At 40.5% G+C, this 15646-nt stretch overlaps 1 protein-coding gene and 1 non-coding gene across 3 annotated transcripts in view; one reads left to right on the top strand and one right to left on the bottom strand.

Moving 5' to 3' along the window:
• LOC139245222 (synaptopodin-2-like) overlaps window positions 1-15646 on the top strand; it is a 230938-nt gene that overhangs the window by 157167 nt on the left and 58125 nt on the right. For both annotated transcript variants that reach the window (XM_070871136.1, XM_070871138.1), the window contains exons 2-4: window positions 1918-2069; window positions 6439-7256; window positions 9088-11270. In XM_070871136.1, coding sequence (XP_070727237.1) covers window positions 1918-2069; window positions 6439-7256; window positions 9088-11270 — 3153 coding nt within the window. The remainder of the gene's footprint in view (window positions 1-1917; window positions 2070-6438; window positions 7257-9087; window positions 11271-15646) is intronic.
• LOC139252790 (U7 small nuclear RNA) lies at window positions 11969-12028 on the bottom strand. The gene has a single exon (XR_011591584.1). It is a non-coding gene; the product is annotated as a U7 small nuclear RNA (small nuclear RNA).

Raw genomic sequence — 15646 nt, 5'->3', positions numbered from 1 at the left:
CGTGGACTCAGCTCCACTTACCCGCCCGCTCCCCATAACCCTTAATTCCCTTATTGGTTAAAAATCTATCTATCTGTGACTTGAATACATTCAGTGAGCTAGCCTCAACTGCTTCCTTGGGCAGAAAATTCCACAGATTCACAACCCTCTGGGAGAAGAAATTCCTTCTCAACTCGGTTTTAAATTGGCTCCCCGGTATTTTGAGGCTGTGCCCCCTAGTTCTAGTCTCCCCGACCAGTGGAAACAACCACTCTGCCTCTATCTTGTCTATCCCTTTCACTATTTTAAATTATTTTAAATGTTTCTATAAGATCTCGTCGCCAGTTGTTATGTGTGAATGAAGAGTCTGACTAGATACTGTGAGCTCAAAGTAAAGTGTGACCGTAGTCTTTTATTGCCGATCTCCAGAGTGCCTCTCCAGTCTGTGAGGCCTCCTTATGTACAGGTGCTCCCAAGGGATTGTGGGATCCCTTGGGACTCCAGGGAATGAGTCCTCTGGTGGCTACACAAGGTTTTACAGGTTTACATATTTAACAGTTAGCGTCCTTGTCCAGGCCAACATCCACAGCATTGAAGCACTGACCACACTTGATCAGCTCCGCTGGGCAGGCCACATTGTTCGCATGCCTGACACAAGACTCCCAAAACAACCGCTGTACTCGGAATTCTTTTGTGGCAATCGAGCTAAAGGTGAGCAGAGGAAACGTTACAAGGACACCCTTAAAGCCTCCCTGATAATGTGCAACATCTTCACTGACACCTGGGAGTCCCTAGCCAAAGTCTGCCCTCAGTGGAGAAGTGCATCCAGGAGGGCGCTGAGCGCCTTGAGTCTCATCGCCAAGAGCATGCAGAAACCAAGTGCAGGCAGCAGAAAGAGTGTGTGGCAAACCAGTCCTACCCACCTCTTCCCTCAACGACTATCTGTCCCACCAGTGACAGGAACTGTGTTTCTCAAATTGGACTGTTCAGCCACCTAAGAACTCATTTAAGAGTGAAAGCAAGTCTTCCTCGATTCTGAGGGACTGCCTATAATGATGATGCTCTCCCACAATTACCCCTTCAACCTGCCCAGCTTCATTCCCCAAAACTAAATCCAAAACCGTCCCCTCTCATCTTGGGCTTGCTGCATACTGACTAAAAAAGTTCTCTTGAATGCATTTTAAGAATTCCGCACCCTCTATACCCTTCACATTATATTTGTTCCAATCAATATTTGGATAGTTAAAATCCCCTACTATTACTACCCTATGGTTTTTGGACTTCACAGCAATTTGCCTACATATTTTCTCTATCTCCCTCCCACTGTTTGGGGGTCTATAATACATGCCCAGCAGTGTGATTGCACCTTTTTTATTTTTTGAATTCGACCCATATGGCCTCATTTGATGATCCCTCTAACATATCATCTCTCCTCACCGCTGTATTAGTTTATTTAATCAGTACCGCATCACCCCACTCCCCTTTTTACCCCCCTCTCTGTCTTGTCTAAAAATCCTGTAACCAGGAATATTGATCTGCCAAACTTGCCTCTCTTTCAGCCATGTTTCTGTAATGGCTATAATAACCAAGTATCTACCTGTGCTCTTAGCTCTGGAGCTGCGAATCTGGCAGAAATTCACCCCAATAATCTAGGCTAATAGTTCAGTGCAGTACTGAGTAAGTACAGCATATATATACTGTACAACACATTACACAATACATTCAACAATCCTTAAAATCTATGATTTACTACTACTCATTAAAAAGATTCATACTTTACAGAACATTTCCAAAATTATTTTAAAATGACTATGCTTAAAGAGCCATCTTTGTCCTTTTCAATGGATCTTTGGTGCTTTGACTTCTATACAACATTTAAATTGTACCATATGTTTTTCTAGCTAGATTTAGTTTTGTTTGTGTCTGTCATATTTCTAGGTTCGGAAGAAGAGTAAAGCTTGCAGAGCTGGATTATGTGAGGGAGATGAACTCATCTCGATCAACAGTAAACCTTGTTCAGAATTAACCCATTCTGAAGCCATGCAGCTGATAGATGGGATCAGTGACACTCTGCAAATCCTCATTAAAAGGTAGAGCCAATTGTGCTGAAAACCAACAAGTCTCTTTATTTATTAGCAGTTTTCTTATTTATATTTTACAATGATAGAACTAGACATTAAAAATACAGGAAACAAAAAAACGGTGATTTGATTTAGTCACTCAGTTGACTCACTAACAAGGCAGCATTTAGTTGATGTGGAATTCTCAATTACATTATTATTGAGATTTTCTTAAGACTATTAGACTCTTCCTAATAAAAGAAGCTGTTCTTTACTGTACAATGTATCACTGCAGACATTATTAAACAAACACTTTTGCACAGGGCAGCTCAAGTAGATGAGGAATATATTCCAAAATAGAAGATTATGAATGGAACTTTTATATCCATCTGCAAATCATTCCCTTACAGGGTTGGGTGAGCTTTTTTTAGTTCACATCCAGGCCACTAGATGGAGAACCATATGGAAACAAGACATTCCAGGGACAAGAAAGAAATGGCATCATTGAACTCATCTGATTCGATTTACACTTCCTGGCAGCCTTTTACAAAGTTGCATTCATAGCAGTGGAATAATTTGTGAGCCAGATCATCCCACCCTCCGGGCTCGGGAAGGGCCTGTGACAGTGAGCAGGTCATGACATATAGCAGAAAAGGCTGAGCAAGAAAAACACACACTTAGAAAAACACATACATTTTAGAAAGGTTGAGCTTTTGTCTTTGTCAAGATAAAAGGTGTCAATATTGGGAAAGTAGAACATTTGCCACTTGTCACAGCCAGTGTTAACATCAAGCACTTGTAGGTCAGGTCTAACATAAATTGAAGGAAGGATGAAGCTCCATCTATTTTGCTCCAGAAGAACACCCCCAAGTGACTTTTCTATTTCTCACATCAGCCATCCTTGCAAGCTATTAAGAGTAATGGACTCTTGCACGATGGGAGCCCAGATCAGAGTACTGGGTAAGGAAGTCAGTGCGCTTGATATATAGTGTCCCTGACTTTCTGGCGAATGTGGGGTACTATGAATCAGGCATGTGACTTCCCCACCCTATTCTGTGATCCACACACCCGCCAAGTAATGCTCCATGCCGGATCTGAGCTGTACAGATTTACCCTAATCAGATCAAGAGATTAGAGGCTTGTTACTTGATAATTTTCACAAACAGCTGCTGATTGATGCCCTTACATTCAGTCCCGAGAGTTGCACAATATTAAATAATTAGTGATTTGAATCACAATTGAACAGCTTGGTAAGATGCATGAAGAATCCAAATGATAATTTATTCTTCTATTTCCTGTCTAGCAGTAGCACAATTCAGTGAATTCTCGATTATAGTTGTGCACAATGTTCTACATTCCAGAATGTTTTTAAATAACTGAACGTCATAAAAGGAACTTCTGCATAATAATATTTGGGAAAGTTTTCACTACTGCAGAAATATTACTTACTTAAAGAACTAGTTGCAGTACTACAGAAGCAAAATTCTGCAGATACTGGAATCAGAAATAAAAACAGAAAATGCTAGAAATCTCAACGGGTCAGGCAGCATCTGTGGAGAGAAAAGCAGAGTTAACGTTTCAGGTCGACGACTCTTCGACAGAACTGATGAGTGTTCGAAACTGCCGACGAGATCTGAGTGAGCGGAGTGCTGCAAGTTCAGAGGGAGGTAGATTGGAATGAGTGAAGGGAGCAGAGAAATTGAGATGGCTGATGTCCCATCAGCAGTTTGCAATGAAGAGGTCTAGAGAGGTAAGAGGCCAGAAGGAGGGGTCCAAGTACAGTGAGAATTCTGAAAACGGGAGAAAGGGTCAGCTGAGTGGGGGGGAAGACTCCTGGCTGAAGAAATGGGCACAGAGGGGGCACCTCTGCTCTCACCCCTTCCCCACCCTCACAGAATCACAACAGGGTTTCCCTTGTCCTCACCTTTCACCCCACCAGCCTCCACGTTCAACGGATCATCCTCCGCCATTTTTGCCACCTCCAGCGTGATCCCACCACCAATCACACCTCCCCCTCCCCTCCCCGCTCAGCATTCCAAAGGGACCGCTCCTTCCGTGACACCCTGGTGCATTCTACAGTCACCCCAGCACCCCTCCTCTTCCCGTGGTACCTTTCCGTGCAAGCGCAGGAGATGCATCACCTGCCCTTTTACCTCCTCCCTTCCCACTGTCCAGAGCCCCAAATACTCCTTCCAGGTGAAATACCGATTTATTGCACTTCTTTCAATTTAGTATACTGTATTCACTGCTCACGATGTGGTCTCCTCTACATTGGGGAAACCAAGTGTAGATTGGGTGACCGCTTTGCGGAACACCTCCATTCAATCCATAAGTATGACCCTGAGCTCCCGGTCACCTGTCACTTTAATTCTCCGCTCCACTCCCACTCTGATCTCTCCATCCTCGGCCTCCTATACTGTTCCAACGAAGCTCAACGCAAGCTCGAGAAACAGCACCTCATCTTTCGTTTAGGCACTTTACAGCCTTCTGGACTCAACATCAAGTTCAACAACTTCAGAGCATAACCGCAGCCCATCTTTGGCTCCCTTTCCCCCGGCCCCCCCCCCCCCCACCCCTCCTCCTCCCCCCACGCCCCACCCCCTCCGAGCCTATGGTTTTTTTTCTCCTTGTCTCCAATGGCTGCTGGTCATTATTCCACCATTCACACCCTAGCTCGACTAATCTTTTTCTAACTCCTGGCATTACCATTTCAATTCAGCCCATCATCCCTTTTGTCTCTCTAACTTCTCCTGTCTTCCACCCTATCACAGTCCTTCCCTTTTTTCTTTCTTCCCCTCCCCCTTTCAGTGCTTCTTAAGAATGTGTTCTTTTCGAACACTAGCCAGTTCTGATGACGGGTCATCGACACAAAACATTAACTCTGTTTCTCTCCACAGATGTTGCCTGACCTGCTGAGATTTCCAGCATTTTCTGATTTTATTATACTGTCGTTGCAGTACTAGTTGTGCTAACTCCATAGAATCCCTGTTCATTAGCATATTGAGTGTTAATGTAGAATGTAGTACATATTTATGTGGCATATGCCATACTTAGAAGGCAATAGTGATTGCTTATTCGGTCACACTATCAAAATGCCTTCAAAGATTCATTTAATGGATGTGGGAGTTATAGATTTGACCTTTTAATATTGTTATTTGCAACTTAATTGATTTGTTGATTGCTTCTATTTTCTTTAAAGTTTAATTAACTTGTGTTGGGCTGACTATAAAGTGGCTGTAAATCTGAATGATGTCTTCTAGAGCCTTTCATCATTCTGAATGTCTGACTCACTAGTGCTTCACTGCTGCAATTTTAGCCCTCTGGTCTCTATATCTTCAATGTATATTTAGGTAATTAGATTTGAGACTTGTTACTTGATAGTTTGTACAGACAAGTGCTGATTGGTGCTCTTCCTTTCTGTGTCACCGGTCTAAATACAATCTCTTACCGTTGCGTGATAAATTCTAGCTTAAAAAATGTTGAGCAGAAACTTCTGCAAAGAGAAAGGTTTAAGCACTGTTATATTTACTTATTTTTACATTCCCCAAGTACAGCAAGATTCTAAAACATTAAATGTTCTGATTAGATACATATTTAGATCATGATGCAACAACAAGAGATCAAATTAATGATTTGAACAAAGTCTCTGCCGCTATTGAATTGTTAAATTTAAACAACATCCATAGTACCAAAATTTAACAAAAATTCTGTAATTGACATTCAGAAACATTTTCAATTGGTGCTCAAGTGTAAAACTGCCATTTCAGCTCAGCTGTCCATTATAGAAACCCCCTGATTTTCATCTCCATTGATTTCAAGCTGAAAATCCATGCCATGGTTTTTCTCTGCTGTAATACATGTTGTATCTATTGCCTATCAGTATAAGCTCAACCTATGGCAAAATTAAAATAAATGTCATTGTCATCATAGGCAGTCCCTTGGAATCGAGGAAGACTTGCTTCCACTCCTGAAGTGAGTTCTTTGATGGCTGAACAGTCCAATACGAGAGCCACAGACTCTGTCACAGGTGGAGCAGATAGTCACTGAGGGAAGGGGTGGGTGGGACTGGTTTGCTGCACGCTCTTTCCGCTGCCTGCGCTTGATTTCTGCATGCTTTTGGCGTTGAGACTCGAGATGCTCTGCGCCCTCTCGAATGCACTTCCTCCACTTAGGGCGGTCTTGGGCCAGGGACAGTGGGGATGTTGCACTTTATCAGGGAGGCCTTGAGGGTGTCCTTGTAGCATTTCCACAGCCCACCTTTGGCTCGTTTGCCGTAAAGGAAAAATAAATGTAGGGTCATAATAAATAATAAAGTCTAGAGTCCTGCGAAAGAGTACAGTGGCATCAAAATGCTTATTTGTTTCTAATCATTGTGGGGATTTTTTTGCATTCCTTTTAGGCCCATCAGTGAGAAAACTGATCAACAAGATTACACAGATTACGAAGGAACAAAGAGCAGGGAAACAGTAGAAACCACATTACAGATTACTGGCAGCAAAGCATCTTGCAAGCAAGGCCATCCCTTTGAACTTTACATCTCTGAGTCTCAGGACGAGGCTTATTATGGCGAGACAGAAAGTGACACAGACATTTCAGGGAAGAAAGAAGAAAATCAGAAACATAACAGGTCCAGATTGTTTTTGAAAGAATGCGCTAGCTTTGGAGAATCACTGCAGGATACAAGCAGTACAGAACAGAGAGAACCCCAACATTCGGCCATGGTGGAATTCCAGTTGTCCCTTACTCAAAGGAAGCTTGGTGACCCAGAGACAGCTGCTGTTACCATCACTGGGGAAGAAAAAATGAATTCTGCGGCCTTAGTTCCAACTGTGCTGCGTAAGAGTATCCAGAAAACTGAATCAGCAGCATCAGAGACTGATGGAAATGCTGCAGTCCAGAGAGCCTCTGCTGCCACATCACTCCAGAGCAGGAGGGACAAAAAAGTCAAGCTGGTCGAAAGTGAGCTGCAAGGAGCAGAAGGGGATTCATATCAGTCTTTGGATTCCTCTGACAGAGAGCACAGTGGAAGGGAGGCCTCCACGTCTGAAGTTGGCAGTGGGTGTGCTGACTCTCTGGCTGAAGAGGGACAGTCAAAAACACATAGCACGCCTCCTTTCTCCATCGGAATTTCATCAGAGGGAACAGAGCACGGATCAGAAGAGACCCGCTCTGGGAAGGATTTGGCAAGAACCCACAAACATCGGGCTAGGCAAGCCAGTGAGTACAAATGTTCTGGTAAATTTACACAAAAGGGAATGTTGCACTGTTAATTTTTTTCCTCTCGTAAGATATCTAACAGAGCCAAGAAAACAGTATACTAATATGCTACTTGTAGCGTTAAATAGCAACAGATTCAAGCTAACGGCTGCAGACTGATGATGCTTGCAGAACTGAGTTTGACAGACACGAGCAGTTGTAAATCCTGGGAGTTATCTGATCCCCTGAAATAGCAAATCTTTGCTCCAGTGAAAAGTGAACTCAGAATTTTGCTTGTCTTGTATTCGGGAGGTCAACCTTCGATACTGTAAGCATATTAAGATTTTTTACCTAGGTACATTTGGGTTGAATGCTGGTAACTAATTATTAAGTGATGTTTTCAGTGCTTCCTATGAAAAGAAAAATAGATGATACTCGACCTAATTTACATTTGAAGGATTCATGCAGTTTACAACTGTTTTATATTGACAGCAGTTTCATCCAGTAAAAATTAAGCAAATGGGATAGGTAAACAAGATATCTGATACTGTTAACATTGCTATTAATGTTAATTAAATTATTGCATGCCTCTCATAAGTGTTCAAGTTTAGCAATTTTGAAAAACTTCAAGTCATTCTGATTAAGACTTTGTAAATTATTCAGGTTTATGCTCAGCAGTTAATTGCTCAGCAGCTTAAGACCACTAATTATTTGCTACTTGATCAGCGTGTTTTCTATCTCTAGAGATTCAAAGAACCTAAATATTCTGTGAGTTGCAGAAACAATAGAATCCCTTTAGAGATTATAAGCATTTTAATTGAATCCATACATGATTTACTGTTAGCAGCAAGTGAAACATTGTAGTCTGATTGAAATGCTCTCCAAATGTAATAATCTTACAATTTTCTCCTTGTATACAAAAGCAATTTCCAACATATTTTAAAACTGAGTCGTATCAAGTAACTACAAGAGTTATAAAACTAACTAAATATAAATATCTCGTTGATAAAAATTTTAAAGGTAATTACTTCTCTTAAAAGTGTTTCCTTAAAATACTAAAGAGAATACTTAACTATATATATATATATCCCAGCATATTGTGCTAGTTTCTATAATAATTACTGTAAAATCTCTCCTACATAGATATTTATTGCCTGTGCTTTAAAAGGAAATGGCCTCATGCAGGCCATTTTTAATACCTAACCTCCATTTAAATAATAGAATTTAAAACACTATATAAAATGATACAATTTAAATCTATTTAAGTTTAACAATAATTAAATGTTTATTCCTATTCATTAATATTCCAATATTATGGCAACCTCAAGAAACAATTACAGTTCAAATGTATATGTATAATTAGCATACATTCTCTAAGGTACTGAACAGGTTTGCTAACTCATTTTTAAGCCTCCAATTTAATGTAGCATAAAATAATACCAATTCAAAAATTGCAAGTTATGGCATGATATCTCCTGTACCGTATATACTGCAAAGTTGGGTGTATTGAATTATTTCATAGTTAAGGAATTAAATCATAGTAGAATACTTACTTTCCCTTTTGTAGCTTACATTTTTTATTACATTTCTGTAAAATCTTTACAGACAAATCATTTATTTTAAATGGTTGGGTATTATTAAAACACTACTTTTATTTCAGGTGAAGTGGAGTTATTCATGTTGACTCATTGACTCAAACGTATTGGTATTCATTTATCCTAAGAAGCCAGATTATCATAGAAATTGATGGTTTCACTTTCAGATTTATTTTCCAATACTGATATTTTATTAACAGAGCTGCCCAGGTACTGCGTGCAATTTTTAAAACCTGTGTTTGATGTGTTTCCTATAGAAATCCGGCGGAGTGAAAGCCTGTCAGAAAAGCAGGTTAAAGAAGCCAAGTCGAAGTGTAAAAGCATTGCCTTGCTCTTGACAGCAACTCCTACTCCCAGCTCCAAGGGGGCGTTAATGTTTAAGAAGCGTCGCCAGAGGGCAAAAAAGTATACTTTGGTCAGCTACGGCACTGGGGAGTTTGATCCCGACGACGATCAAGAGGACTCCATAGAATTCACTTTGGTACCAACCAGTGACTCTGACCTTGACGAAGATTTTTGTGCCGATGTCAACTCAGCCCAGATTGTGACGTTTGATTGGGACACAGGTTTAGTGGAAGTCGAGAAGAAAGAAAAGACTGAGGACGAAATGCAGAGATTACCAGATACCAAGGGCAAAGGTGCCTTGTTGTTTGCCAAGAGAAGGCAAAGGATTGATCAATACACAGCTGAGCAAGAGGAAATGAGGAGAGCAGGTGTATCTGAAGCTGCCTCTAATCACTCTGCAAAAATGGAAAGTTATTACCAAACAACCAAAAGCAGTGTTAATGATTCATCAATCACAGTGCAAAATCATGCCACAGAAAATTATAGCGATGTAAGTAAATTACATGGAATTGAAAATGTAAGTGGAGTAAGAGGGAGATCTGAAATGATTATCCAGAACTTGAAGTCTGCTGAAGACAATAGAGCAGGTGCGATGAACAGAACAGCTACACCATTTCCCGGTGTGCAAAACCGAGCTGCAGCTCCTTTTTCTCCTGCAAGAAATGTGGCAAGCTCCTTGTCAGATTTACCTCCCCCACCCACCTACTCTACCATCAGCCCACAACCTGACAATGTCTACCGTGTTGCATCTCCTCCTTTGGCTACCATGGCTCAACCAGCCATATGGTCACCAACAGGAATTGCAGGAGAGCAGATAGCATCCAGAGATGAGAGGATCTGTGTACCTGCAATAAAAACTGGTATTCTACAAGATGCAAGAAAACGGAACACTTCAAAGCCCATGTTCACTTTCGTTGACCGCCCTAAGGTAGCTCCAAATCCAGAACTCCTGTCCATGGTGAAAGGTAAGACAGACAGACGTAGAGGAATAGATCAGCCTGGTGGAGGTTTTGAGTCAGGACCTGAAGAAGATTACCTTAGTTTAGGTGCAGAAGCATCAAATTTTTTACAGACCCCAGCAGTAAAGCAGAAGACACCTCCTCCAGTTGCACCAAAGCCATCTGTTAAGAGCCCTCCTACTGGGGCAACCCCAATGTTACCTCCGTTGTCACCAGCAGAAGTAATCCATGCTGAAGCTCCAGTCCATCCTTCTGGAAGCAATAACCAGATGCCAGTAAAATCACATTCAGTTCAACCTGTTAATACATGGTACCAGTCCCAAGGTGCTGCTAACCAGTTTATATCTTCAGCAGGACCCCGATCAGTAACATCAGCACATTCATATGCTTCAAAAACACCACCCACAACTCCCATAGCAAATTCTGGACCAGCTGGAGGTATTGGTCCAGCCTATGAGATGCCAGCTTTGAAAGGGAAAGGAGCACAGTTATTTGCAAGGAGGCAGTCTCGAATGGAGAAATTCATAGTAGACTCATCAACAGTCAAAGCCAGACAACCACGGTCATCATCCCCTACCCCTTCCATGCCAGCGTCTTGGAAGTATTCATCTAACATAAGAGCACCTCCCCCTTTGGCTTACAACCCTATCCATTCTCCATCTTATCCTCCTGGCATTTTGAAAGCACAGGCACAATCTGCATCTTCATCTAAGTCAAATAAAGGTGCCAAAGGTAAAAGCACCAAAAAACCTCTCAATGTTTTGGATGTCATGAAGCACCAACCATATCAGCTTAATCCATCTTTGTTCACTTTTTCATCAGCTGTTGATGCTAAGGCACCTCTATCTACAAGCTCATCACTTTCTAAGCAGTCTATAAAGTCTGATCCTGTTCCACTTCAACCAGTTAATGCTGCATATCCTGTTTCTAAGAGTGTCTCATCTGTGCCAACAGGACCATCTTTCAATCAAGCTAATACAGTTTCTGCTGATGAAGAGTATGTCTATCCTTCTGGAAAGAATGCCTTTGTGCCTCCAAGTTTTGCATCATACCCAAAGCAAGAACCATCAGCTCTGTCAGCTGCCATGGCACCAAGACCGAAGTTTTCAGCAAAGAAAGTTGGAGTTACAGCACAGGTGTGGAAACCCTCCACAATTGTGGAGTAATGTCATTGTTGAAAGACAACAATAATTTTTCTTTTTGGTATTTATATTTAATTTTGCTATGGCGTAAAACTGGAGTTATTGGCAGTTTAAAGAGGCACATTATTTTCTACCCCCTAATAGATCTTTTATTAATCTTTGTTTAAATTCCTACTGTTTTGGGGGGTCTAAACAGTAGGATACTTAAAATGTACCTTCTCTCTTCTAAATAGAACATGTCATCTCAACTCACGTTTTTAAAAAAATCAACTTACTTTCAAGTGAAGAGGTGGACGGAAAAATACTAATAATTCCAGTTCAGAAGTATAATCCTTAAAAAGCATTGTTAGCATGAGGTAAAATGAGAGATGTATGATTATGTAAAGTTCCCTCACACAAGATCTTGGGCAATCTGTGCTGCCCTGATGAAAATCTTCAGGTCTTTAGAGACTCAAGAAGTAGAATAAGTAAGGAAGGATACATAACAACAAAAGTACTTTTACTAGAATCAAATGAAATATGTGGATCAATTTTGATGCAGAAACTTTAATTACCTCTATGATTTCACAGAAAATGTGCATAATGATTTGACAGATTATATGGTATTCAGTAGGTAAAGAAGGAATCTGGGAAAGGTGGCTCTCTTTGGTGATGTGATACTTGGACAGAGATTCTGTCTCCTTTTCCAACGATGGGGCTCCCCCTGCAACAGTAAGAACCTTCTAGACAAATACCAAAAGAGCTGTAAACTAGAGAACCAGTAAGCCAGTTTCAGGTATCATTTTTGGCAAGTTTTTCTTTCTTTGTATGCACAATGTGTAAGGATTGTATGAATTCTGCTTAGTACTAATCTGAGGATTGCAGCAACATTAAAAGGTATGTCGTCTCAATATCAAGAATGCTTTGGAACATCTGTTCAATTAACTCACTTCACTTTTCTGCTCTAAGACATCTTTGTGGTTTTAATGTGCTTTTACTATATTCTTTTCTTTTGTTGTATTTTAGCTGTTTTCACCTGCTGTTTATTATAGGTTTCAAAAACGGTTACAGTATCATCCAAATAAACAGCAATGCAAATTGTGAAACACAATTCAAAGTTCTATCCTTCATCCTGCCAAAGTCATCACCATTGGCTTTAATTCCAGAAAAAAAATACGTGCTTAATTACTTACATATGGACTTTTCTTGCCAATGGATGATACCGATAGCCTCACAACTTGTGACTTTCTTTAATTTTTCAGTATAATTTCTTCCTGTCATGTACTTGCTGTATTCTTCTCCACTGTACTATTAAAATCCCTATTTTGTGTTTATATATTTATTTATTTTCAATTCTATTTCTTTCCCCTTGTGGACAAGGCTTTGGTTTTAGGAAGAAAGCGCAAACAATAAGTTATAGGAAGCAATAAAAACAGAAAATGCTGGACATCTCAGCAGGTCAGGCAGCATCTGTGGTGGGAAAAACAGAGTTAACGTTTCGGGTCAACGACCCTTCGTCAGAACTGCTATAGGAAGCAAATATGTAATGGCAGAAAGATCCCCGGACAGGATTTTATAACTAACCTTGAACCCTGGCATGGAGGCTGAATTAGGAATTGTAAATTGGCTAAGGCGTCGCTTGCTGCAGCACATCCTATCGGTCTGACAGTGTGCTCCCCAGTGGTGAATCGGCAGCATGGCCAGATAATGATATTAGGACAGCTGGGTCCTATCAAAGTCACTCAAAGATGTGTTAAGCGACTAGTAACAACAAATTTATGTGTATACTAAAACAGAAAATAAGAAATTATTTAAGGAGCACCCAAAAAAAACCCTCATTACTAAAAAGTTGAAACGAATAATTAATCACATTTCTACTTACCAAAATGTATTCAAACCCTGAAGTACAGATCTTTATATATCTGCATTATTTTGAAAATTGTGGAGAAATTATATAATTTTAGATCAGTCATTTAACCGCTACTTATTACTTATTCAAGAGAGTCTTTCTTACTTTTACAGCACTTCTAATTGCTGTGATTTGCTGGCATTAAACAGATTAGTCAGAATGAGCACAATTACCCCCAAGTTGTTTTCAAATATAATATATACTTTTCAAGAAGACTGCAAAATATTGGAAATTATTTTCCTTTTATTTGTTTCTGAAAATAATGTATTGAATACTTGATTTTAAATTGTTTTTGTTTATAGCAAACTAAGCAGCACTATAGATACAACATTAGCAAACAGCACAGCGACAGCTGGGGCCAGCTGAAAGAGTCAGTTGTGTTTGTGTCCAAACACAAGGTATGCTGTCGCTGTCTTCTAATCTGCTCTTACTTGCTAAGAACACTACAGGATAAATTCTATTGAGGTTAAAAGGCTGAATCACTAAGTAAACAGAGCAAAAGATAATCAAAAGCACATATGAGATAACGCATTTGACTTTTTTGAAGCACATTTTCTACTATTCTCATTCTTGCCATACCAGAAATCAGTGACTAATTAGATGAGAGCTACATCAAACAGCTTATAAACCTATAACTTTTAAGTATATTCCTTGCTATTTAAAAATGTACAGCATTTTATACGAGGAAGGATATAATTATCCTCCTGTCTATTCACAATATATTTTCTCCTATCCCTGCTGTTATGATAGGTTTCCTCCTTGGTCTCTACTGAGTTAGGAGACACTGTCAGCTGAGGTGGAAGCAGGACACACCAAAATCACCAATTGCAGACAGTTTCTGAGGGCTTTTGCTGTCTGTGGAATCATAAATCCCCTTCCCCTGCCCAAATATTAGTCACTACCTTCATGAACGAATGTAATGGAGAAGAAATTGAGGGAGGGAAAACACTGCAGTAATGATAGACATCTGACAACAAATTTCATTCTAAGTAGTTACCAGCCTACAACATCTACAATAACACACCTGTCTGTTCATATTGATTAACAGTCATAAAAGTAACATGAAATTTACACATTTCTTATATCAGAAATGTACATCCAAAAGAATTTCCTAGCATGATTAGAAAACACGCAGAATGTGGTGATTTATTGAGTGATTTATCAGGATAATAACATGCCCTAATATGGATTGGCCAATTCGCTCACTACAGCCTTGTAGACTGATTTCAATATCCTCTGATTCTACTTCATTCTCTTGTTTCTTTCTCATTTTCTTCTTTACATTACCGACCTTGGAGCATAATTCATCTTTCCTGATGCAGCACTCCTACGCGCCTATTCATGCTGATTAAGACAGAAAATTGTGATGTTGAACAGATGTGGTTTCTGACATGCATATACATTCATGAGGTGTCGGTTGCTGTTGTGATATGAATCCACTGATGTGACGTGAAGTCTTTAATGCCAGGACTATTCTGAGACCTGGAGACAAACTCAGGTCGCAATTTTTGAATCTCCCAGGGCACATAAAGTGGCATTACCTGGCTTGTGTTATACGTTTTCAATGGGGGCAACTCTTATGGAAATGCTTTTTTAATGTTTTCATTTAAGCCAAACAAAGGGAAGTACGTGAAACAGGGCAGCTGTGCCTTGTGATGTGACTTTAGAATGTGAGTCTATGCATCTGAATCCAACTCCTGAGATGGTCTTGTTTCCACTACTGTTTCCAGTAGAGTGGACAAGGGAGAACCAGTTGATGTGTATTTGGACTTTCAGAAGGCTTTCGACAAGGTCCCACACAAGAGATTAATGTGCAAAGTTAAAGCACATGGGATTGGGGGTAGTGTGCTGATGTGAATTGAGAACTGGTTGGCAGACAGGAAGCAAAGAGTAGGAGTAAATGGGTACTTTTCAGAATGGCAGGCAGTGACTAGTGGGGTACCGCAATGTTCTGTGCTGGGGCCCCAGCTGTTTACATTGTACATTAATGATTTAGACGAGGGGATTAAATGTAGTATCTCCAGATTTGCGGATGACACTAAGTTGGGTGGCAGTGTGAGCTGCGAGGAGGATGCTATAAGGTTGCAGAGTGACTTGGCTAGGTTAGGTGAGTGGGCAAATGCATGGCAGTTGAAGTATAATGTGGATAAATGTGAGATTATCCACTTTGGTGGTAAAAACAGAGAGACAGACTATTATCTGAATGGTGACAGATTAGGAAAAGGGGAGTTGCAACGAGTCCTGGGTGTCCTGGTACATCAGTCATCGAAGGTTGGCATGCAGGTACAGCAGGCGGTTAAGAAACCAAATGGCATTTTGGCCTTCATAGCGAGGGGATTTGAGTACAGGGGCAGGGAGGTGTTACTACAGTTGTACAGGGCCTTGGTGAGGCCTCACCTGGAGTATTGTGTACAGTTTTGGTCTCCTAACTTGATAAAGGACATTCTTGCTATTGAGGGAGTGCAGCGAAGGTTCACCAAAC

This window comes from Pristiophorus japonicus, chromosome 2 (genome assembly GCF_044704955.1).
Source record: "Pristiophorus japonicus isolate sPriJap1 chromosome 2, sPriJap1.hap1, whole genome shotgun sequence".
Taxonomy (NCBI): Eukaryota; Metazoa; Chordata; class Chondrichthyes; family Pristiophoridae; genus Pristiophorus; species Pristiophorus japonicus.
This window is presented reverse-complemented; position numbering and strand designations above follow the sequence as displayed.